Raw genomic sequence first — 23901 nt, forward strand, 5'->3', positions numbered from 1 at the left:
GCCTTAACTAAAGATAAGCTTACTACTTACTAAGAGGTCGCTATAGCTATAGTAATTACTAGGATATCTTAGTAAGTAACTATATAGCTATATATAGTAAGAAGTAAGGCTATTATAACTATACCTAATAGGCTTATATATAAAACTAAATATATAATAATACTAAATAATCTTAACCTATATAATCTTATGTACTTAAACAGCTAGATAAGCTACTATTATAAGGAAGTGCGTAAGTATACTACTTAGTAAAAGGATATTAAAGACGTAGCTAATATAGTTAAATCTACTATATCTATAGATCTTTAAGAAAGATATTATAAATCTAATAAATTACTAGCTAAATAGCTTAATAAGCTTAGTGTAGTAGTAAGAATAACTAAAGAAGAGCGCGTAAAGTATGCTTATAATAAATATAGTAAAGTGTTAGTAAAAGCCTAACAAAAGGCCTTAACTACTAAGAAAGATCTTACTATATAGCTTAATAAATAAAATATAGCCTATAGTAAATTAGTATAAGTTAATTTACCTAACTACTAATAGCTATTAATCTAGTTTAATAACCTTACTACTGCTTTATAAAGTAGTGCACTTAGCGCCTAGCTAGATTTATATATAGTAACTAGTAAAATAATAGGTAATTAAAATAATCTTAACTAGTAGTCTTTTTATAAAATAGTACTAGAGAGGGTTAAAGCCTGTACTAATAACTTACTATATTATAGCTAAGCAGGCTGTAGTATATTTAGCCTAACTAGAGGTAATAATAATAATAGCCTAACATACACTAAAGGCGTAGTAAAGGAGAATAAATTAACTAATAAAAGATATTACTATTAATAAAGTATAAGCAAAAAGGTAAAGTGCCTTATATACTTTAACCCTTATTTATTATAATTTTACTACTTTATAAATAAATTATAAAGGCCTAATAATTAGTAGGTAAATATATAACGTTAGTAATAAGTTAATAAGCTTAATATTACTAAATAAGTATAAAGAATTAAGGCTAAGTTATATTAACTATATAGTAAATACTATATAAAGATAGCTTTTTATACTACTTTATAAGGCTATAAGCTAGGTAATTTAGCCTTACTTAATTTAGGCACTACTAACTATATATTTAACTATATATTATAGTATATTATATTAGTAGTAGCCTTAATTAGTAACTATATCTAGGCTAGTACTACCTAAGTTATAATTAAAGGATATAGTACTATAAAAATTACTTTAAAAGGCGCTAATAGCTTACTAATAAAGCTCTATATATATAACGTAATATATTATAGCGTATTTACTATATTACTTATTTTTTTATAAGGCTATACTAGTAAGGTATATAGTAGGATATAAGCCTAGGTAATAATTACCTAAGGCGTATAGACTACAGCCTTATAGGCTATATTAAGGAATAAGCTAACTAATAAGTACTTAAATATTATAAGTAATATAGCTATAGCTAAAAAAGTAAAAGCGCTTTTACTATATATTCTACTAATAATTTACTACTAACCCTATAAGTAAGAAATAAATATATAACGTTAATATAGTAATAACTACTCTATAGTAATATAATAATATAGTATAAGCGTCTTAGCTACCTAAGTACTAAGACTCTATAAAGGATTATAAATACTATATATAAAGTATATCTAACCTAAGTTAACGCTATAATAATATATAACTATAATTTATATAGCCTTAGTAAAATAAGAAAGTAGATATACTACTAGCCTTATAAATCTATTATAAATATAGCGCTAGGTAATTACCTAGCGCTAGACTTTTATAATCTTAAATAGGGCTATATAGGATACTACTTAGTAATAATAATTTTAGATTAGGTAATAGGCCTTATATAAGATTTCTACCTATATAGCTACTACTAAGATACTATTAACTTAATAATAAGAGGCTTCCTTATAATACTAAAAACTAAATATTTAATTATACTAAAAGTTATTAAGGCTAACTAAGAAATCCTACGCCTTAAGTAACTTATAAATATACTCTTTAATTATAGAATCTCTATTAAGCTATTAGTAGTAAATACCTAGACTTAAAACAGCAGCACTAAGTAAATTACTATAATTATGAAACTTAAGGCGTAATATATATAGATTAATATAAAATTACTTAAAGTCCTATAGCCTAAAATTATAACTATAGCTATATACCTTTATAATTAAACACTATTAGTAGCTTAAGGGTAGAAATCCTTATATTAACTATTTTACTTATATTTTATACTTAATAAGTACGCTAAGCTTTTACTAATAGTAAAGCTAGATCTTTTATATTTATAAGCCTATAGCTACTAAGCGTATATACTAATAGCAGACGTATAACTATTATAAAACTACTAGCAAAAGCTTACTACTTATATATAAATTAGATTCCTTATTAGATATATATCTAGTAATTTATATTATATCTAGTATCTAGTGTAAAATAAGGTTTTTACTATATATAACATAATATTTAATAAAAAATAAACTTTTAATAGGTTAATAAATAGATTACTTAATAAGCTCTATAAAGCTAATCTTATAGTAATTTAATAATAAATTAATAAGCTAATTATAGCTAGTAATTAATCCTTAATATATAAAGAAGCTAATAAAGAAATAGATAAAGTAATTAAGTATACTAATATTACTCTACTAGGCGCTTTATAATTAAGTAACACACTAGAATATCTATACAAGCAGGCAAAATTCACACTTCTTCTTACTTTACTACTGTTACTACTAAGCGCCTTTTTTACAGCCTTTATAGATGTTAACGTAAGGGGTAGTAAAATAGGAACTAATAGCTTTAAATTAATTAATCTAATAGCTAATAGCTAAATAATTACTAATAGCAAAACAATTAATAAATAAATACCTAAATTAATAGCTAATAGCCTATTAATTAATTTATTAATAGCCTATAGCCTATAAGCTAGTAACTTACTTAATTTGTTAATAGCTAATAGCCTATAAGCTAGTAACTTACTAGGAACTAATAGTTCTAAAGTAATAAGGATAGTAATCCCCTATACCTTATCCTATCCCTATGTAATTAATTTATAAGACGTTACTAAGCGTAAAAAGGTGTTTAATTCCTAAGTAACTATAGCTAGCCTATTAGGTAATCTCTAGCTAGAGGTAACCTTATTTAAAGGCGTTACAAAAGGGCATTATCTTACTGTATATATAGGTAGTTAGATTACACTAAGGACTTTATTTAAGGCTGCTTTCCTTATAGGGCTTACTTTATAGCAAAAGATTAAGACTATATATAAGGCAGCTTATAGGTAATAACGTAGTTTAGTATATTATAAAGTTAACTAATAAGTAAAAACTACTACCTTTAGCTAAAGCGCGCCTAAGGCTACTTAATTAACTATATAACGCCTAATAAGTATAATAATTATAAAGACGTTACTAGTAAATTACTAGTATATAATAAAGGTGTTACTAGACTTTATAGGCTAATAGGTATATATTAGACGTTACTATACCTTTTACTAGTTTATAAATAGTTAAAAGGCTACTTATATAAAAAGTAATTTAAAGATACTAAAATAGCGCACTTATATAAGTATAAAATATTAAAATCTTAGGTAATAGTGCTATAAGTAGCAGCTAAAGGGTATTAAATCCTTAGCTACTATTAGGTATATACCTATAAGCTTAATAAATATAGTTAATTAACTAAATTTAAAGTAAGACTTATAGTCTATAGTAACTAATAAGTAAAGGATCTATAAGATACCTCTATAGCTATATTAGTAAGTATATTATTTAAAATACTTATAGTAATAGCTACTTACTTTAATTTAAAATTACTTTAATATAATATAGTAAATATATTTATTTACACTACTATTAATAAGGTAGTATTTATAAAGATACCTCTAGGCTACTAAATTACTAGCTAGATCTTCTAGTTATTAAAAGCACTCTATAGGCTCTAATAATTACTACTACTATAGTAAAAGTACCTTAAAGAAGGACTTACTATATAAGGCTTTTACTAAGTGCCTAGTAAGAATTACTATTAGAAGAAGGATTATATTATATTTCTTTTTATATTAATAACTACGTATTAGCCTATTACTATATAAATAAAGTATAAGTAAGTAATAAGATAGTAGCTTTTTAGTAATAATACTACCTTAAAGGCAGAGGCCTGTTATAATAGTTCTTTAGCCTTAAGGTAATTTATAACTAAAGTAACTACTATCTCTAGCTCTTATAAGTAGTATACTATAATAAAATAACTAAACTACTACTAATAAATAAGAAATATAATAAATTATTACTTATAGTAAAAGCTAAGCTATTACCTAGTAAATATATAGCCTTATTATAAGAGGTTAACTAATATTAAAAAAGGTAAGAATAATCCTTTACGTAGTAGTAATAACTTAGCTAGACGTTACCTTTATAGCTAGCTAGCTTACTTACTTTAACTATAATCTAAATCTAGATTACTAAAAGGTAGTAAATTATATACTTAGATATTTTTACTATATATAGCACCTTTACCTTAAATATAAAGTAACACTAGGTAGTAAAGATAATACGTTAGAGGTTACTTTAGACGCCTTATTTACTAATAACTTACTAGACTATTATAGCTTATAAGCGTACATACTAAAGCTATTTAGAGGGCTTATCTTTTAGTAAGCTAACAAATAAGATATAGTAATAATATTAACTACTAAGGCTAAATTACTAGCCCTATTATCTACTATAAAAAAAGCACTTTTTACTAGTAGATTAATTACTACACTAGGTATTTAACTATTAATATAAATAGGAACTAAATTATTACTTAATAAGCAGGTAGCTACTAAATAGCTACTAACTATTTATATTAGCTATAATAATACCTAAACTATTAGGCTTATTACTAAGGAGCTTATTTAATTATAGATAAGGCTATAGTATATAGATATTTATAACTACTAGCTATACTAAGAAGTAGTAGTAAATTAAATTACTATTAAATATAAAAAGTCTACTAAATTAATAGGTAATAGATTAATAAAAGCGCTTAGTGCGCTATAATTTACTATATTTATAGCTTAATTAAATATAAGTAACTAATATATACGCCTTAAAGTAAATTAATAGTAAGAATTAGCTAATAATAAAGTAAAGCTTTACTACTAGATAGAGGAGGAAAACGTATAGGATATTAAAAGATAATTAATAAATAAATAGGCTATATATAGAGGATATTTAGCGCAGGCTCTATAGTAATTAACTATATTACTAGCGCTAAAAAGGTGTGTTAAATATAGCAGAATTACATATAAATTAACTAGTAAATATACAGTTGCCCTATAGTAAATTGTTAGGGAATAGGCAGTGAAAGGGCCCCACTTTCAGGGTAAATCCACTAATCATATGGCCAGGATTTCTCCGGGATTTCCCAACTAAGAAATAGGGGGAGTTCCCTGCTTCTGCGGGATCTTAACCAGATACACACAACATATCATACAATCAATCAAGCAACCATTACAATCCCTACGATTTAACAAAACTATTGTAGGATTACGTGGCAAATCCACTACGTAATATCCCTGTGAATCCAGTAGATCCACGGCGAAGTAGCCGTAGTTATTCCGGCCGATTGGCGTTAATCTATACTGCTGATATCTAGGCGATGGTCAACATCGCAACACTATGATTAGAAACCTAAAAATACACAGGGTGGAAATCTGTCTGTCCTGTTCCCTCTCTGTCCTCGCCTGTGTGTTATTCGCGGCATCGTGTGCGCAGACTGCGTGGGCGGTGGAACCGACGGCCCCGACAGTAATTAGAGAGGTTTAATGGTCTTATAGTCTAGTTGGTTAGGACGTCGGATTCTGATTGCCTTCAGACCTTTCCGTAGGCCCAGGTTCGAATCCTGGTAGGACCTGATCTTTTGTTTTGCTGTAACTATATGCGTATACCATGTGTATACAGGCTGGGATGGATGCAAGGTGCGCGCCGGCCGATGTATTTTGCTGCGTTTCTACTTTTCTAACGCGCCGTTTTAATGAAATGAGGAATATTTAAGACGTACTAGAATATTACCTAGGTAATAGACATATGGATAGATGACATTGCTAGATAGTTGAGCAACGGGATAGACGGAAAACATGGCCATCTTTCCATTCATTTTCTCTTCGTCTGTTTGCTACAGTGGCCTGTGACCCGTCTCTAGGGACCCTAGACCCCTGATGCGATCTTAGTTCCAGGGACCTGTCACCGGAATCGACGCTAAAGCTTGGCCGTCATTCACCATCGCCTTTTCGACGTGTCTTCCCGGTCGTCGCGTCTCGCACTTACAACAACAAAACCTAACCATGATACAGCGCGGTATTGTGCGCCGTCAAAGCTCGCTCGCTGCGGCAAAGAGGATCTCGGCCCAAGCCGACGACGAGCCGGATAGCGAGCCGGTGAAAGCAATATCCAGGACGCGCAAAGCCGCCGTCAAACCACCACTTGCGTCGCCACGGAAAGACGCGTCCGAGGCGGACTTCACACCCCCCGTCGACGACGATGGAGTCAAGGATATCTCAGAGCCGCCGCCCAAGCGGCGCAAGGTCGAAAGGACGCGGAAATCAGACACGGAGAAGCTTCACGCAAGCCTCTTCGGCCCATCCGGACAGGCGGCGACGACGACGACGACGCCGGACCCCTGCCCGCCCCCGTCGAGAACCCACGCCGCCAACTATCACCGTCCGCTGCTGCTGGACGGCCGGCCCGGGCGCGGCGGCAGAGACGCCCTTCTCGCCTGGTTCGACGCCACCAGCACCACCCGCGGCATGCCGTGGCGCAAGGCCTGGATCGACCCCGCGCCGCTCCCACCCGGACGGCGCCGCCGGCCTCCGCGCCGCCCTCGAGAGGCGCGCCTACGAGGTCTGGATCAGCGAGATCATGCTGCAGCAGACCCGCGTCGCCGTCGTCATCGACTACTGGAACCGCTGGATGGCGCGCTGGCCGACCATCCGGGACCTCGCCGCCGCCGCCCCCGAGGACGTGCTGGCCGCCTGGCGCGGCCTGGGCTACTACAGCCGCGCCACGAGGATCCACGAGGCCGCCAAGCTCGTCGTCGCCGACCCGGGCTGGGCCGGCCTGATGCCCGCCGACACCGCCGAGCTCGAGGCCAAGGTCCCCGGCGTCGGCCGCTACACCGCCGGCGCCATCGCCGCCATCGTCTTCGGCCGCGCGGCGCCCATGGTCGACGGGAACGTGCTCCGGGTGCTGAGCCGGCAGCTGGGCGTATTCGGCAACGCCAAGACCGACAAGGCCGTCATCGACCTGCTCTGGGCCGCCGCCGACGCGCTCGCCAAGGCCGTCGCGAGGGACGACCCCGAAGACGCCCGGGACCGGATTTCAGACGAGGACGAGGAGGCGCCGCCGCCGCCGCCGCCGCCCCCGACGAGCGATCGGCCGGGGCGGTGGGGCCAGGCGTTGATGGAGCTCGGGAGCACCGTCTGCACGCCCAAGCCGAACTGCGGCGCGTGTCCCGTCACTTCGACCTGCCGCGCCTACGCCGAGGGCCTGCTGGTGGCCGCTAAACCGACGAGGGCCGCCAAGGTGGAGGACATTGAGGACCTCTGCTCGATATGCGAGCCCTTCGAGGAGGAGGAGGCGGCGGCGGCGGCGGCGGAGGATGAGGCTGCCCTCTCGAGGGAAGACTCGGACGCGAAAGCGCCAAAGGCGGTAAAGGGGGGCAAAGAGGCCGGCAAGGGGACCAGGTCTCGGCCGGTCGCGAAGCAGGCCACCCTGTCCGCCTTCTTCTCCTCCTCCTCTAAGACGGCCAAAAAGGAACAAGAACCGGCCTCGCCGGGACCGCGGGCGGCCGACGCGAGAACCCTGGAGATAATCGCCGAGCACGCCAGGAAGTTCCCGCTCAAGGTCGTCAAGAAGGCGGTGCGCGAGGAGGAGGCCCTCGTCTGCGCCGTCCGCCGCCGCAGCGACGGGCGCTTCCTGGTCCACCGGCGCCCGGACAAGGGGCTCCTCGCCGGGATGTGGGAGCTGCCGAGCCACACGCTGACGCCGACGGCGGCGAGCAACACGGCGTCGTCGAGGAAGCGGGACGCGCAGGGGTACGTCTCGGGTCTGCTCCTCGGCGGCGGCGAGAAGCAGCAGAAGGCGAGGGCCAAGGACGGGCCCCGGGCGCGGCACGTCGGCGACCTCGGCAGCGTGCCGTGGCTGTTCTCGCACATCAAGCTGACGATGCACGTGCACCTGTTCGAAGTGGAAGGGGGGGAGGGGGGGTGTGTGTCGTCGTCGCATGCGAGGCACCGGTGGGCCACGGCGGAGGAGGTGGACGAGGAATCGATGGGGACCGGCATGCGCAAGTGTTGGGCCCTGGTGAAGGAGAGGGTCGAGGAGTAGACAGCCTCGTGCGGAAACCCGTTCTCATCCGGGCTTGACTTGTGTAGGTTGGGGGTCTGCGTTTCTCGAGAAGACGTGCGCATGCATGTTCTGGTATCGTGGATTAATCACGTAAACGGACGTCTATAGACTAATCCCCTTATCCGGGGGCAACGCTTTGGATGTTGTATAGGGACGACACGTCGTGCTACCAAGTTATACCTGCATGATTCAAGCGTCGCATCCTGATTTCGTCCCGGCACCTCCAATCCGTGAAACATGCAGAACGCGTCGGGGGTTGCGGGACTTGCCTGCCGCCGTATTTGACTCCTCCGGACTCGACCGCTCGGGAGCGCCCGGATCCCGCCGGCCGAGCTCCCCGTCCGCCACCCCGCACCTCCGTGACGGTGCACCGCTGATGCCGGCTCATCCTGGGGAAAGGCGGACCTAGTTTCATCTCAATGAGTTCCTCCTTTCAGTGTTGGATATGGATAGATACGTCGGTGCCGTGTCCTCGTTCGCATGCAATCTGCTTCCAATTCTTGGCCTCGCACCTGCGCACAACCTCTCAACCCCCCATTGCAACAGCCCTGGCCCGACTAGCTCAATCGGTAGATGGTAGGGCCGTTAATCTCAAGGTTGTGAGTTCGACCCGTAAACATCAGTTTGCGTCGTTACCGTCTCGACAGGACAGGCATCACTAACACGTGCCAGTCATGTCGGGCTCAATCCCCGTCAGCCATTGAAATGGCAATTCTCTCACACATACTCACACTCTCTCTCTCTCTTTGTTGCCACTTTCTTGTTTGAATCTCGACTATCGTTGATAATCCCATGTTTTCTTTAGAGTGAGCCGCGGAAAAAGGTGGTGTCAAGCATCGCGGTGGTCCCTAGAAGTTGCAAGGTGGGTTGTCTCGGTGCCTCCATCCTCAAACAAGCACGCCGCTATTCTACCTTCTTTCGACAGAGAGACAAGCTCGACTATAATAAGATCGGCTGCGCCAAGCAGATCAGACTAAATGGTTCCCCTCGGCAACCCTCAAGGTGCAGCGGTTCTGTCTCTCGACCAAAGCCACCTTTTCCCCAAAAAGCCAAGTAGCTTGGCACACTCGGCATTGCAGCAAGCCATGCCCTCACCCCAGAATACTAATAGCAAGACCCTTCGCCGAGAAACGATCACCGCATGGGGGTTTCTTTTTTGGGGGGAAGGAGGGTGCATGAGGCTAAATGCGATCGATGTTTATTCTGATGTAGAGTGACGGCGGCAACCGCAAAACGCGGATGGTGTCACAGATATTTTTTTCGGTGGATGAAATGGTGCAAGTTGGCGTGCAAACAAACCCGTCCCCGGTCCCGAGAAAGTAGGGAAACACTTTGGAAACTACCATTTTGTTTGTTTGGGCCAGGCTCAACATGTCACTCGGAACTGAGCATCAGCTGTTGAACACCCCTGTCAACTCTCCAACCCTGAGGTTCACCTGGGTTTGACAGAGCAAAAAAACAAAAAAGCAGACCCAATACTGAACATGCTCTACTAAGACCGCAAGCGGGACGAGCTGAAGCACGTCGCGGCGCAGGCGGGAGAGTTCTACGGCATGGTGGTGCGGGCGAGGCCGGGGCGGCCGGGCGATACGCGGCGATAGCGGCCGAGAGGCTGGGGCGGTTTGCCGGGTACGACGACGACGACGGACGAGACACCTTTGGGGGGCACTGGGGAAATTTGGAGGCGACGGTGCGCGAGTGAGCAAGCTGCTTAGAAACGAGCCAGGGTTAACATGTTCGTGCTCCTGATTCGGATGGAGGCAGGTGAGAGAGAGAGCCCGGCTATTCGACCAACCCCCCTCGTTCGCGGAAGATGCCCAAGGCGAATTTTGGGGTTCCGTGAGGGGGCGAGGGAGGGGTGAGGGGGGTAGAGAGAGAGAGAGGGTGAAAACATGGGCCAAGGCGTAATGGGTAAGACTCATCGGGGACAAGTTGGGCCTCTGGGATGGCTATACGGCACCGAGGGGACAGGCGGCCAGGGTCGTCGGCTTTTTTCCCTCTCCAATGCGGTTTAGAGTTGCGGGAAGATGCAGACACGGCAACATCCCGCCGGGTTGCGATTGGGGGTCTTCTGAGAAGGGTTGAACGCTGAAGACATATATGAATGATATCGGAACACACACACTGGGTTGGGGGAGATGAGGCTCTGGTCGACAAGCCCGCGTTTGCATCGCCAAGACGTCTTGGCGTTTGCATCGATGAGGCCTTTTCTGTTACAAGACATGGGTTTTCACCAACTTTCGTACTTGAGTGACTGTAGGATGCCAGCGTCTTCTCTGCTTGTCGGGAATTCCAGCGCGTCGAGTGGCACTCGGGCGATACCACGGCGGTTTTGCCAGACAACTCACCTCGTCAACTGCAAGACAGGCTCTTAGAATCTAAGATAAACAGATTCCGTCACCGTAGCATCAAAAAAGAAAGAAAAAGGAAGAGTTTCAACTATATGCGCATCCACTGGATCGCCTCCGCAACCTGCTCCGCCGCCGTCAAGGGTGCAAGGGGACGCACGTCGCCGTGACGCGGCGCGAGGTATGAGCGGGTGCCGACGAGCCGTGTCGTGTGCTTGTGCAGAGTGATTGTCACGCTGTCCGCGCATGGGGCAGCAGGGGACCGTCGTCGTGTGCGACGTCTGCAGCGTCGACGAGGACCCGGAGGAGATGCTACTGCTGCTGCTGCCGCTGTGGGCGTTTGACGATGCCTTCGCGGCCGAGTTGGGTCGTCGCGTTGGGCGGGAGTCATCTCGATAAGTGCAGCAGAGGGCTTGTGGAGGGGGAACGGTTGGGGATGGACGATCAGGTCGGAGGGCCACCTCGGAGAGAGTTCATGCCAAGGAGCGTGTCGTCACGTGGAATGAATCGCGTATTTGCAATCATGTCTTGACGTGAGCGTGCAGAAACAAACTACCTAGCAGATGGGGAGGAAAACAGGGTTCCGGACCGTTTACCGCGTATCTGTCGGGCTCGGGTTCTGTTCCGAGCCCCGAGACCTGGTTATGGGTGACGGGAAGGGCGTCTGTAGTGAGCAAGAGGAATCCGCTGGCCCAAGACATAGCATAATACCATTGCTGCCGCATCTTGCATATCGTACGAGACCAAGGTCTTCGCTCAGTCGTACTAATCACCGACCTGGTCCAGAATGGCTGGGGCGGGGGGCTAGAAGATGCCTGGAGAAGATGTGATGCAGTATGATGAGGGCGTCCTCCACTCATCTCTCCACCGCGGAATGAGCTAATGGAATGTGTCGATGTCGGTCAGAGATTTCGTATTGTTGGGGTGGGTAAAGCAAGTCTCGCCGAGTCCAACCAGGCGTTTGTGTGAGTGTGTGTGTGTGTGTGTGTGTGTGAGAGAGAGAGAGAGAGAAGCACGTAGCGCGGCTTACAAGTTAGGCCCACTAGGTCTCCCCATACGGTCTCCATAGAAGGAAGCCTCTCTTCGCGGGGACGGACTCTGGGGTCGAGATGTGATTAACTGCATCGTACGTGAGGGGGACCCGGGGGTGGCTGTCGTACTCGCCGGGGCAGACAGACAGACGGGGTTAAGAAAATCGAGCGACACGGGCCCACGAACAACCCGCAAAATCATCATCGTCCTGGTTGGCGGTCACGAAGAACAAGCTTTCTTCGACGAGGTACTGATACAGAGCCCCTCAAAGTCATGGCTGGGTTCCCCAATCTCTTACCAATACAGGTTCCTTGTTGTCCACCGACATCCAGCCGAAAGAAAAGAATGTGCGGTCCGATAAGCCCCCCCCCCCACGGAATTAGCAGACCGGGGTCCATGACTCGATGCGGAGGCCAGCTCCCGCGGGAAGGTCTTACATGGAGGCCAGCTCCCGCGGAAGTTGACCGAGAGGTTGTTGTTCCCGCGGGTCTGGTCCCATCGGCTTAGTCGCGAGACGGCGAGCTGCGATGCCGACCATCCAAGTCCGCGCTAATGCCAGGTTTCTTCTCCTCCCACTCCCTCCCCATCTTCCTTGCGTAGAAGCCAAGCTCAGACAAGCACTTTTGATTTGGGGCCCATCCGGGGTCTCTCACAGATGCGTACGTGTGTACGCATGGAGGTACAGAGATGGGATATGGGTCACCGGCGGATGTGGAGCGCCTGGCTTTCTTCCCGCTTCCTCTCCCCCATATCCCCCTTTGTGGTCAGCAGACTTGTCTACCTAGTCAACGAGTCATATTAAAGACATTCCGCAAACAACTTGGGGGAACGGGGTCGCTATCACACCGCACACTCTGCGGGGAAAGCTTGATCTGTGCGCTTCTTCTCCAAGTCCCCCTCTCTTTTACTCTATATGATGCCAGGGGGCAGAGGGGATAGCCAAGCATAACGTCACGGCTACACATACATGCATGCATGCACTTACACACACATACGCTGCCGTCGTGACCGACTTGGCTTCCTCGGCGCCTCTTGGCTGGGTACCTTGGCACAGCCTGGTAGGTCCGCTACGCCACTTGTCAATGGCCCGATAGTCTTTGTCCGAACTCTTGGCCTAATCCGGTGACCCGGAACGGTTCCAGGCAGCTGCGCTGGTGTGGAAACAAGCATTAGGGCAATCTCTTGGCTTTGTCATCCTCAACACTCAACATGGCCGGTGTAAGCGCCGCTAGTCGTCTTCTGGCCGCGCCTTAGAATACCCGGGGACGGAGTGTCATGGCTCACGGTGCCGGTGCCGGTGCCACGTTAGTACGGAGGCGTAGTGCGTGCCCGAGTCTTCTCAAGCGCGGCTACGCCATGTGTGCCATGGGTGCCCTCGCATCGCGAATCTTCATCTCAATAACGCACCGCAGCTCACCCCAGTTCTCCGGCCGCGCAGGCGGAACGGCTTTGAAGTTTGGAGTCTGTATCACCCGTTGCTTCGGATTTTCGGCGTTCATCTTGACCCTTCGTTTCGTGTCGATGGGTACAGATATCTATCATCTTTGAACTATCCGGACACGGCCCGAACAACAACAACAACAACCCTTTCATTTCTCCTGCCCTTTCCAGTAATACAGAAGCGCGCAGGAACATGATTTCTTTGCATACTAGAGTGGGTGAAGCAACCCTATGCAATGCAGTCATACCGTACGGAATGGACGCGTGACAATATCAACGAGTGTTGAGGAGCAAGACGGAGGGTGTCAGTGACCGGATGAACCGGCGAGGTGGACGGGAACACGACGGAGCCCAACTGACCGTTTACTTCGAGTCCAGCCCCCCTACTCCCCTCTCTTTTTCCCCAAGTACATACACCATTCCGGTCTTAACCGGATATGGTCAAGTTGCCGCTCACTCCACGACCCTGTCAGCCGCCTCCATCTCTCTCCGCACGAGTCTCCACGTTCATCCCCATACCACCATCTCTAGCCATCCTTGACAAGATTCGTAACCGGGGTTCGATCCGTCCATTTCTTTCCCCTCGATGGGTTTCCACGATGTCCCTCCACCCCGGCAATCTCGACAGCCGCCCTCTCTACCCATGGGATCGTCGTCGCATTGGCCGCCGGCTGTCATCTTTGGCAGCGGGGGATGGAAGGGAGGCGCGTGGAGTTGGGAGTTAGGAGTTGGGGTCGTGGTGGGTGTTTGCTTCTCCCAACCCCCGAACTGAATCTCTATTAAAACGTCCCGTTCCTCACCTTTCAATCTGCCGCTCTTTTTCGTTGTTCAACCGTCGTGTTCATCCAAGTCCTCGCCTACTCTTCATTTCTTGCTATCCCCCCTTGCTACCGGACACTTTTCCACTTCGTGCGAGCGTACTGCATCCGTCAACATGGCAGGTGGCGCCAAGAAGCCCTTCAGCATCTTCAAACTCGGAGACGAGAACGAGCCCAAGGGCGTCCTCAACTGGCGACTATGGTTTGCTGTCTTCTCCTTCGGTCTCATGGGCGCGGCCCGCGGTGTCGATGAGGGCCTCATCTCTGGCGCCTTCGCCTCCAAGGATTTCCAAAAGTTCATCCACTACGAAACCTACAGCGCAGAAGAACAGACAAACATCAAGGCCAACGTCTCCGCCATGGTCCAGCTGGGTTGTGTTGGCGGTGCTTTCATGTAAGCTTCTTTCTCCGTCATCACACCGCGCGCTCTACCGCCCTTCTCTCTAACCGCGCGTGCTCCAGTGCCTTCCTCATCTGCGACAAAATCGGCCGCCTCTGGGCCACTCGCCAGCTTTGCGTCCTCTGGGTTCTCGGCATCGCCATCTTCATGGGCAACAACGGAAGCCTCGCCGCCGTCTACGCCGGCCGTCTCATCGCCGGCCTCGGTATCGGTCAGACCGCCGTCGTCGCCCCCGTATACCTCGCCGAGATCGCCCCGGCCTCCGTCCGCGGTCTTTGCACCTGCATCTTCAGCGGCTTCGTCTACCTCGGCATCCTCCTCGCCTACTTCACCAACTACGGCTGCCAGATCCACCTTGGCGACAACACCCACAACCGCTGGCTCGTGCCCACCTCGCTGCACATCATGTTCGCCGGCGTCATCTTCATCTTGTCCTTCTTCCAGTACGAGTCTCCTCGCTTCCTCGTCAAGCAGGGCAAGATCGAGCAGGCTACCGATGCCATGGCTCACCTTCGCAATCTCCCCGCCGACCACGAGTACATCACCCGCGAGATGTATGGCATCCAGGCTGCCCTCCACGAGGAGCTCGAGGCCACCAAGGGCAGCAGCTGGTACGGAAAGCTCAAGGAGCTGTTCTTGGTCCCCAGCAACTTGTACCGCCTCTACCTCGCCTCCATGGTGCAGGTCTTCGCCCAATGGAGTGGCGCTGGTTCCATCACCCTTTATGCCCCTGATCTGTTCAAGATTCTCGGCGTCAGCGGCTCAGCCACTCCACTTCTCGTCACCGCTGTCTTCGGTATCGTCAAGCTCTTTTCCGCCCTCGCCTGCGCTCTGTTCCTTGTCGATGTCATCGGCCGCAAGCGTTCTCTCATCATTGGCATCTGCCTGCAAGCCGTGTCCATGATTTACGTGGCTGCCTTCCTGACCCGCGTGCCCTTGCTCGGGGTCGATGATTCCTTCAAGTTGCCAGAAAGCTTGGTTCGTGCCAGCGAAGGCGCCATCGCCATGATCTACATCTCTGGTATCGGCTTCGCCCTCGGCTGGAACACCATGTCGTACATCCTCACTGCCGAGATCTTCCCTCTCCGCGTCCGCGCCCTCGCTACCTCCTTCTCCATGACCCTTCACTTCGCCTGCCAGTACGGTAGCAGCCGTGCCGTACCCAACATGCTGGCGTCCACCAGCCTTGGAGGCATCGGTCCTTCGGGCACCTTCTGGTCCTTCGCCGCCATCACCGCCATCGGCGGCATCTGGGTAGTCTTCTCCGTGCCCGAGACGGCTGGCCGCTCTCTGGAGAGTATGGACCGTCTTTTCGAGCTTCCTTGGTACAAGATCGGCCTATTCGGTAACAAAGACGCCGAGGCGAGGGACGTTGTCTTCAACGAGAAGCAGGAGGCTGCCATCGCTACCATCGGGCACGTCGAGCATGCGGAGGAGAGAAAACCCGCTCAGGTTTAGGGTTGGCGGAGCGAATATGCTAGAGGCATTCTGACTGGTGAAAAGGGTATATAATGAATGCAATATACCCAATAATGACTTGATTTCTAACATTGCCTCCCTGATGCACGTGCTTTTTGCGGCCATTAAACTATTTTCATCAACATGCTACAGCGACCAGTCTTGCTGATGATCTTATCCACGCCCCGGTCATCGACCCGAGAAAATAACAGCACCTACGTCTATTTCGTCCGTTCCACATACAATCTCAGCGTGGTCAGGTGTGGGGGAATCTGAATTTTGATACAACGTTGGTATCCGGGGTAGTTCATTGGTCAGAAACCCCACAACAAGGTTGCTTTCCTCGGGATATCGGAGGATGGTCGTGTTTGTTGGGAAGATGTTTAACCCGGGTGTACCTTGGGCAGAGTAGTTGACCGTTGTCGTCATGTCCCACAGTCTGACTCGGGTGATTGAAAACGGGTGGACCTATTGATCTGGTTTTCCTGGCTCGTCCAAACTTGCGGCGGGTACCCTCAAAGCAGTATGTAAAACCAAACAAATCATAAATTTGGGGGGATCAACATGTTGGGGCCGAGAGTTCGGATAGTTTAGATGGTGGCCCTTTCGTCCTCTGAACTTGAACACGGCCGAAAACGGTACGCGTCTCCCTCCAAGTGGTATATTTACCATGCTTTATGCAAGTATTAGCTGGTAGTCGTTCAAGTATCTTTACAAATACCCGGCGAGGGCCCGTGTCAAGAAGAACGGTGGTTTAGGAATGAGACATAGTAGGTGTGCCCTGGCGCTGAAAGACTTGTCAGGAAGTTCTGCAGTGTGTCTCTTTTCCACGCACGAAGGGCAAGACGTACGAGTCAGCGCACGAGTCCATACTGGAAGCATAGCCCCATATTGATCTTGGAGTTTAAGCTGCAGCTGTTCTAGTCGCCCTTGCACATTCCGAACGAACAGAGCGACGCGCCTGACCGCATCATTGTTGACGAGCTCGCAGTGGCAGGTACTCACCACTCCAAGGAGCCTTTGGTAGGTTGGAAAACGACATGCCGTGCACAAGGTCAGCACACATGCTGATATGCCGGACCTTTGTGTGGTCCCTCCCCGTCAGGATTGGAATACTGAAGTTGCCTGGTCCAGCGAGGGAGGGTTGACATGCCGTCGCTCGGCTGCGCAGTTGGTTAGAGAGAACCGCAGGTGGTTATGAATCTGTAGACGATCAACTTGAGTTTGACGGTGTCAACTGAACACATTTCGGCATCATCAGCTCTCCTTTACAAGTCGCCAGGTGGAAGTTACGCGGGGTTGGATCGTGGCTTGCGCAGGAGTGGAGCTTTTCGAGTCGACACAGGGAAAGAAAACATCGTCCGTCGTTCAGTTCTTGTTGAATGGCCGAATCTTTGAAATACGCTCCGGCATCCTTCCGGTCTCCATGGCCTCACCATTCGAGGCCCAGCCACTGATAGAAGACTCCCGTAGCTTTTGTCGAGCAATTGCCATCGAGGAAGCATTGTGCAATGCATGGGTGTACCAGCTCTTCGCGCGTAGAATAACGGTAAGGCCGTCCACTATCCCTCGTTCTCCTGCCAAAGAACCCTTGTATAAGTCAACCTTTTAGGTGGATTTTGGGTGGCGGATCGAAACCCGCATCCTTTGGGATAAATAAATGTCTTTTGGGTGGAGTAAACGTCCTTTGGATTAAATAATTATCCTTCAAACGAAACAAACATGTTTGAGACCAGATAGACAGTTTTTGGGTGGAATGACTGGCCACAGGCGGTTCTCAAAAGAAGACGGAAACCACAAAGGCTTAATATACTATAAAGGGCACTATAAGCCAGTGTTAGCGTCTGATACTACCCCTCTACTATTATCCTACTTCCGGTGTAAGTCGTCCATCCGTTTATGATAGCTAGCGTCATCTTCCCCATCTTCCTTTGGTGCGTCGACCGCTTGCTTACAGAGCGGGTTACAATAACCAATCCCATTTTTCAACAGGTTGCCAACATCGTAGGTCACCAGCCAATCCCCGGAAGGCTCGTGTTCAGGTAGTTGGAGAGCTGGGTTGCGCCTGTTGATTCCTTTCGCGAACAGGACCCTGGCGTAGGGGGGGTCAAAAACAAACAGTGTCTCATTTGTCTGGGTGTTTATGACTTCTGCTGTAGCCGAGATCTCGTCTATCTTGGTAGCCTCGTATGGGCCTCCTGCGACAGTCGCCCTCTCGATTTGTTCTTTAATGTGCTGTGCAGTCTTGGGGTCAAACCGGGTGTCAAGAAAGTATAGCTGCTTTTGTCCTACTGCAGCTACATATGGAGTATCCGGAGCCACAATCTGGGGGCCGACCCAGGAGTTAATGAACTTTGGTTTGTAGTTGGTGCGATACTCCTCTTGGAAGGTTGGCGAACCCTCGCATGGGCGGAACGGATTAATAAGCATGGCAACTAACGGCGTAAAGAGTATTATCGTCTGCTAGAGGACTCTTTACGAATCCTTAGAAGCAAGGAGAACATAGGGTTAAAACTTACGATTAGGTTTTTTTTTATTTCCTAAATCCCTTTAGAAGATATATGGGCACCTCACTTGTCTTTCAGTACAAGCAGAGAGAAAACATGCTTCTCAGACGTTGTTCTACTGAGCCGACTTTATTGCTATGTTTCTACCAAACTGTCTTCTTCACTATCTACCAGGAGCCAGTAGCAGCTAAACACGAGAAAGCAAGGGGGTAACCCACATAAGCAAACAGCCAACCAGTAATAGCCAACAGCCGACAACCAACGGCCAACGGCCAACGACCAACAGCCAACGACCAACGACCAACACGAGCTTTCGGATTAAGCGGCACAACTAGTAGCCCTACCCAGGGTCTTACCTTCCGTAGTAGGCTGTAGGCTACAAGAAATCCCTCATTGACAGCATCCGCTTACAAGGGTCTAGCGTAGTTATACTCACAACAGGCCATAAATCGACTCATAAGTACTCAGAGATAATCCAGAGTAAGAGGGGAACCCTGTCTAGAGGTTTATCTAATATGTCATACAAGTGACCTGTGTTTTACCTGTAATCCTAAGCGTCCCTTTACCCCTAGACAGGCTACTATTTTCCATCCAGGTTAAGGAAGACAGATAATGATCTGTTAACAGTGCTGGCTAGGCGCAAACCAGCCGTGCTGTTGCACAAGGTAGATAAATACCGATCGATACATCGACGCAGGACGAGAAGAAACGTTTCCCGCTAAGCTTGACTTGATATCCTTTTTTTTTCTGTTTATGTCAACTGAGCCTATAGAAGTCAACTTGGACGACAATGGTAGTGTTATGGCCAACCGAAGACATCGAGTTAGGTCCTGATGATTGGATTCTGAGGACATGGGGGCATGATCCTGACGTACTACCCGACCTCCGACCTCGAGGCAGAATTCAGCTACATTGGCCACCACCGCTGCCGCGGAATCTTCCACCCTGCCATCTATGAAGGTGGGGAGCCTACCCCAGCGGCAGAACGTTTCCATGAGATGTCGAAAGGCTGCAAACTCCCACTCTGGGTCCTGCACCCTGGCATCTACACAACTTGCGGGCGACTGAGTGGCTGGCGGGTTGGATTCTCGCAGGTTATCGTCCCATACATCCTTGGCCTCATCCAGCGCAAGCGGCAAATGCACACACGCCTTCGTCTACCCGACGATACCATTACTTTCCCGTACTATACCGGAGACGGTGATTGCAACAAGATCAAGACCGAAGCCGCAAAGCTGTTTTGATGTGATCTTGGGGCGAAGCTCTGGTTAAAGGTAGTCAATAGTGGATAATCCCCGTCGCCTGCTTTCACAAGACGACCCAAGCGTGAGTCCGAGAAGATCAAAACATTGTATGTCGGAGATACCGCGGGGAATATCCGACATTAACTGGGCATAACATCGGAACATACTATTGTCGAATGCTAATGTCTGGGCAAGGGAGGAAGTCTTCGAGAACAGCAGAACTTAATCATAGAACCCCGATCAAGCGTGATCCTCTAGTGAGGGAGCGATTGTTGATAGTAACCGTCTCATGGAAGGGATATCCAGATAAGCAGGTCTCCTGGGCCCAGGGAAAGCCCAGGAACTCACCAGGCGTATCTAGCACGATATCTGGCCGAGGATGAGAAATCCACTGATTGGCTGTTCAGTCCTTGTTGACAACGATCAGGCTCCAGGAATAGCCGACTGGAGAAGTGGCGGCGGCTTTGTTTGTTTCATTTCATAGCTGCGAATAGTTCCCGTCTTAAGTGAGCTGTAGTATGAGCTTGCGACAAGCCTGTCTGTACCAAGGAGAGACCATTAGCCCGGAAACCTCGGAGACAGTGCTGTTCATAACCATGCGGTCGCAGTACTTATGTCGGGATATTCAACTGTTTAATGGTGGAGCCGATCTATAGTCACGTAATTTACTATCACGTGACTCACCCCAGCGGCTTACTTATACTACTATAAATACCTACAGCAGTAACCTCTTCTCTTTCCCTTATTAATATCTTAACCTAGCTACTAATAGTTAATTAATACTATTATAGCTACCTTAATTATAATCCCTATAATACTAACACTAATTAGTAGTTAACTTTATAGTTACTACTACTATAGATTAGTAAGGATTATTAGAAGAGACTATAGTACTTTACTTACTACAGTAGCTTAAATTAAAATATTAAAGTGCTACCTAGCCTAAAGATTATTAGTACCTAAGATCTTATAAAACCTAGTAAATAACCCTTTAAGCCTTATGTCTGCTATATAATAACTACTATTACTACTATTAACTTTATTACTTTTAGAAAAGTCTTTTCCTTTATATACTACTTACTTACTAATAACCTTTATAGTATTTAGTATAATTATCTTTTTTTTATACCTAAGTTTCTTTAAGTTCTTTTTTTTTTTATTCTTTAACCTTTTTTTCCTCTAATTATTAAGATTTTTATCTTACTAAGTTTTTATCTTACTATAGCAGTAACAGCTTATATAAGATTATAAGTAAACAGACTCTTATAAGTTCTTATCTAAATAAGATCTTACTAGTAGGACTAGCTATAAAGTAGTTAAGTAAGAACTACCTAAGTAATCTACTTTTAATATAGTATTTATAAGTTAATAGCTTCTACTAATTTTACCTTTATATACTTCTAATATTATGTTATTAGCTAGGCATAGCTTATAGTAATTATAACTTCTTCTTTTAACTAGATAATTAGTAGCTAAGCGTTACCTTTAGTAAGTATACCTTTTTTTATTCTTTAAGTAAGGTAAAAAAGGTAAAAGTTACTTATATTACTTTAATTTACTTACTTTTTTTTATTTTTTAAATACCTATTAATAACTATACTATCCTTCTTACTTTCTCTCCTTTTTTAAGTAAGGTATAGTTATTAGTAACTAATATAACTTTTACTTAACTTTACTATCTTAATTAATCTAAAAAGACTACTTATTATTTACTTTTAAGTAAGGTATATTACCTTAACTCCTTACTTTTCTTTTTTTAAAAATCTTTAACTATAGTATCTTACTTACTAAAAAGTAAAGTCTATATATATCTCTTTTTAGAGATAGTATACGTCTCCTCTTATTCTTTAAGTAAGATCTAGCGTAAGGCCTCCTTAAAGCTATCTCTTTATATTACTAAAGCGTAAGGCCTCCCTAGAGCTATCTCTTTATATTACTAAAGCATAAGGCCTCCCTAAAGCTATTTACTACTATCTATTTATTTATTATTTTATCTTTTTATTTACCTTATTTTACTTATACCTCCTTATATTATATTATTTATTTACTTATCTTATTATTATTTATACTAATAGTAGTAATTCCTCTAACGTATAGATTTACCTTTAACCTTATAGGCAAGAAGTAAGTGCCTATATTTAAGAGGTTAGTAAGGCTAATAGAGGGTAATAATAGCAGAGGAAAGACTAGGTAAGAGGTAAAGTAAACTATAGGCGCTAGCTAAGGTAAAAAAGTATATCTATCTATAAGATATTAAGAATCTATATCTTATCCTAAAGCGTAGCTAGCCCTTTATTATTATATAACTATAAGGTATAACTAATTTAGCTAATATTCCTAATAGCCTTACTTAAGTTAAGTAATATAACGCCTTAAGTACTATTATTATACTTTAAATAATATAATATAGCTTTATATAGCTATATAGTTAATAGCTATAAAGATATACTACTAAAGACTTTAAAAAATAGTTACTTAATACCTTTAAGGGTACTACTTATAAAACTATTATTAAATTTAAAGACTACTTAATATATAGGGGTATATAAGTATTAATAGTAAAGTTACTAACTATTACTAAATAAATTTACTATACCCTTAAGGCTAATAATCTAAAGGCGTAAACGCTTAAGGATATTAAAGAAAAAAAAAAAAGTAAGGATTTTTACTTAAAGATTAATAAACCTAACTTTATAAGAGATATTATAGACCTACTACTAAAAATAATATTAATATAAGATTAACTAGGCCCCTCTTATATTATTACCTTCTTAGTATAAGTCGCTTAAGTCTAGAAAGGTTAATAAAGGCCTATTAATTTAGCCTTATTATATAATAACCTAAATTTTATTTTTTTACTATTTAAGTAGGTAAGTAATACTTACCCTTATTTATTAGTTACACTAGTTACTACTACTTTACTAGTAACTTACTAGCTTACTAACCTTATTAAATTATATCTTAATAAGATAAAGTATAGTAAAGAGGTATATAAGTTACTTAAATTAAAGCTTATAATCTTTTATAACTACTATATAAAGGCTAGGATCTAGTAAGAGCACTTTATAAGCGCCTTCTTTATTATACTTAAAGGTAAGGCTATAAAGTACTATACTAACTATCTTTATAACTAGACTAACTTTATTACTATAGTTATATAGATAAAAGGTAATTTTAAAAATAAAGAGACCTTTTAGGCCTACCTTACTAAGCTATAAAGGACTAATTTAATAAGGACTATTTTAAATAATCTAAATAAAAGTAAGGCTAAATACCTAAAGTTACTTATTAAGAGAGTAACTACCTTTATAAGAATAGTTATAAGGATTAGTACTTTATCTAACGTAGCCCTCTATAACTAATTACTTAACTCCTACTATAGGATAAAAAAGTGCTCCTTTACCCTTTTTAATTTATCTTTAACGTTTACTAGTATATATAGCTAGCTTTAATTAGTAATTAGTAATATAATATAATTTAAATAACCTATATATTAATACCTAACTAAAGAAGTAGATAATTAATACTAAACTAACTATACTTATAATAGCTAGTAAAGTTACTAGTAATTTAGCTAATATAACTATAGCTATAGTAACTTTATACTATAGCGCCCTTTTAATAGTAATCTATAGTAATAAGTACCCCCTTTACCCTTATTATTATTTATAAAGAAGTACTATATATATAGTAAGCCTAACTATTAGTTAATAAGGCACTTAAAAAATAAAAAGTAATAAGCCTACTATAAGTATAAAGAGCAGTATCTAATAGACTTTTTACCTAAAGCCTTTAACTACTTTATAACTAACTTTAAGAGATATAAGCTATTTACTTTAGATAAGGAAGGTAACTATATAAAAAGTAATAAAGATAAAGAATTAAGCACTACGTTTTATATATTAATAACGTTTTTTAACTTATCTACTATTAATAGGCCTGCTTTTTTTTATTACTATATAACTAATTTATAACCTATTTTCTTATAAAAGATAACTCCTTATATAAGAATCTATATAATAATAAGCCACCTAACGTAAACGTTTTTACCCTTAATAAGTAATATTTATCTATCTTATTCTATAGTATTATACCTAACTTTAGTATAGCTAAATATTTAATAGCTAGATATAAGTAGTATTTTATCTTTTACTACTAAATAAAAGGAAATCTAGCTATAAATAAGTTATAAATAGGTAAAGTAAAAATCTACTTTAGTAGTAGTAACTACTTTAAATTA

At 43.9% G+C, this 23901-nt stretch overlaps 4 protein-coding genes and 1 non-coding gene across 5 annotated transcripts; 4 read left to right on the forward strand and 1 right to left on the reverse strand.

The window, feature by feature from the left end:
- The first annotated feature begins 5835 nt into the window (after positions 1 to 5835).
- On the forward strand, positions 5836 to 5922 carry GLRG_13294. The gene has a single exon. It is a non-coding gene; the product is annotated as a tRNA-Gln (tRNA).
- Positions 5923 to 6352: 430 nt separating this feature from the next.
- On the forward strand, positions 6353 to 8393 carry GLRG_11721 (A/G-specific adenine glycosylase; the record flags this gene model as incomplete). Its single annotated transcript, XM_008102391.1, has 2 exons — positions 6353 to 6786; positions 6830 to 8393. 2 exons carry the CDS (start codon positions 6353 to 6355, stop codon positions 8391 to 8393), a joined length of 1998 nt encoding a protein of 665 aa, XP_008100582.1.
- A 5775-nt stretch (positions 8394 to 14168) lies between these two features.
- On the forward strand, positions 14169 to 15910 carry GLRG_11722 (uncharacterized protein; the record flags this gene model as incomplete). Its single annotated transcript, XM_008102392.1, has 2 exons — positions 14169 to 14446; positions 14515 to 15910. The coding sequence occupies 2 exons, from the start codon at positions 14169 to 14171 to the stop codon at positions 15908 to 15910; spliced, it is 1674 nt and encodes a 557-aa protein (XP_008100583.1).
- A 1869-nt stretch (positions 15911 to 17779) lies between these two features.
- GLRG_11723 (uncharacterized protein) lies at positions 17780 to 18340 on the reverse strand (the record flags this gene model as incomplete). Its single annotated transcript, XM_008102393.1, has 1 exon — positions 17780 to 18340. The coding sequence occupies one exon, from the start codon at positions 18338 to 18340 to the stop codon at positions 17780 to 17782; it is 561 nt and encodes a 186-aa protein (XP_008100584.1).
- Positions 18341 to 19277: 937 nt separating this feature from the next.
- GLRG_11724 (uncharacterized protein) lies at positions 19278 to 19661 on the forward strand (the record flags this gene model as incomplete). The annotated part of the gene is made up of 1 exon (XM_008102394.1): positions 19278 to 19661. The coding sequence occupies one exon, from the start codon at positions 19278 to 19280 to the stop codon at positions 19659 to 19661; it is 384 nt and encodes a 127-aa protein (XP_008100585.1).
- Positions 19662 to 23901: the final 4240 nt, after the last annotated feature.

The sequence above is a fragment of the Colletotrichum graminicola genome (genome assembly GCF_000149035.1).
Source record: "Colletotrichum graminicola M1.001 genomic scaffold supercont1.109, whole genome shotgun sequence".
NCBI classification, from domain to species: domain Eukaryota; kingdom Fungi; phylum Ascomycota; class Sordariomycetes; order Glomerellales; family Glomerellaceae; genus Colletotrichum; species Colletotrichum graminicola.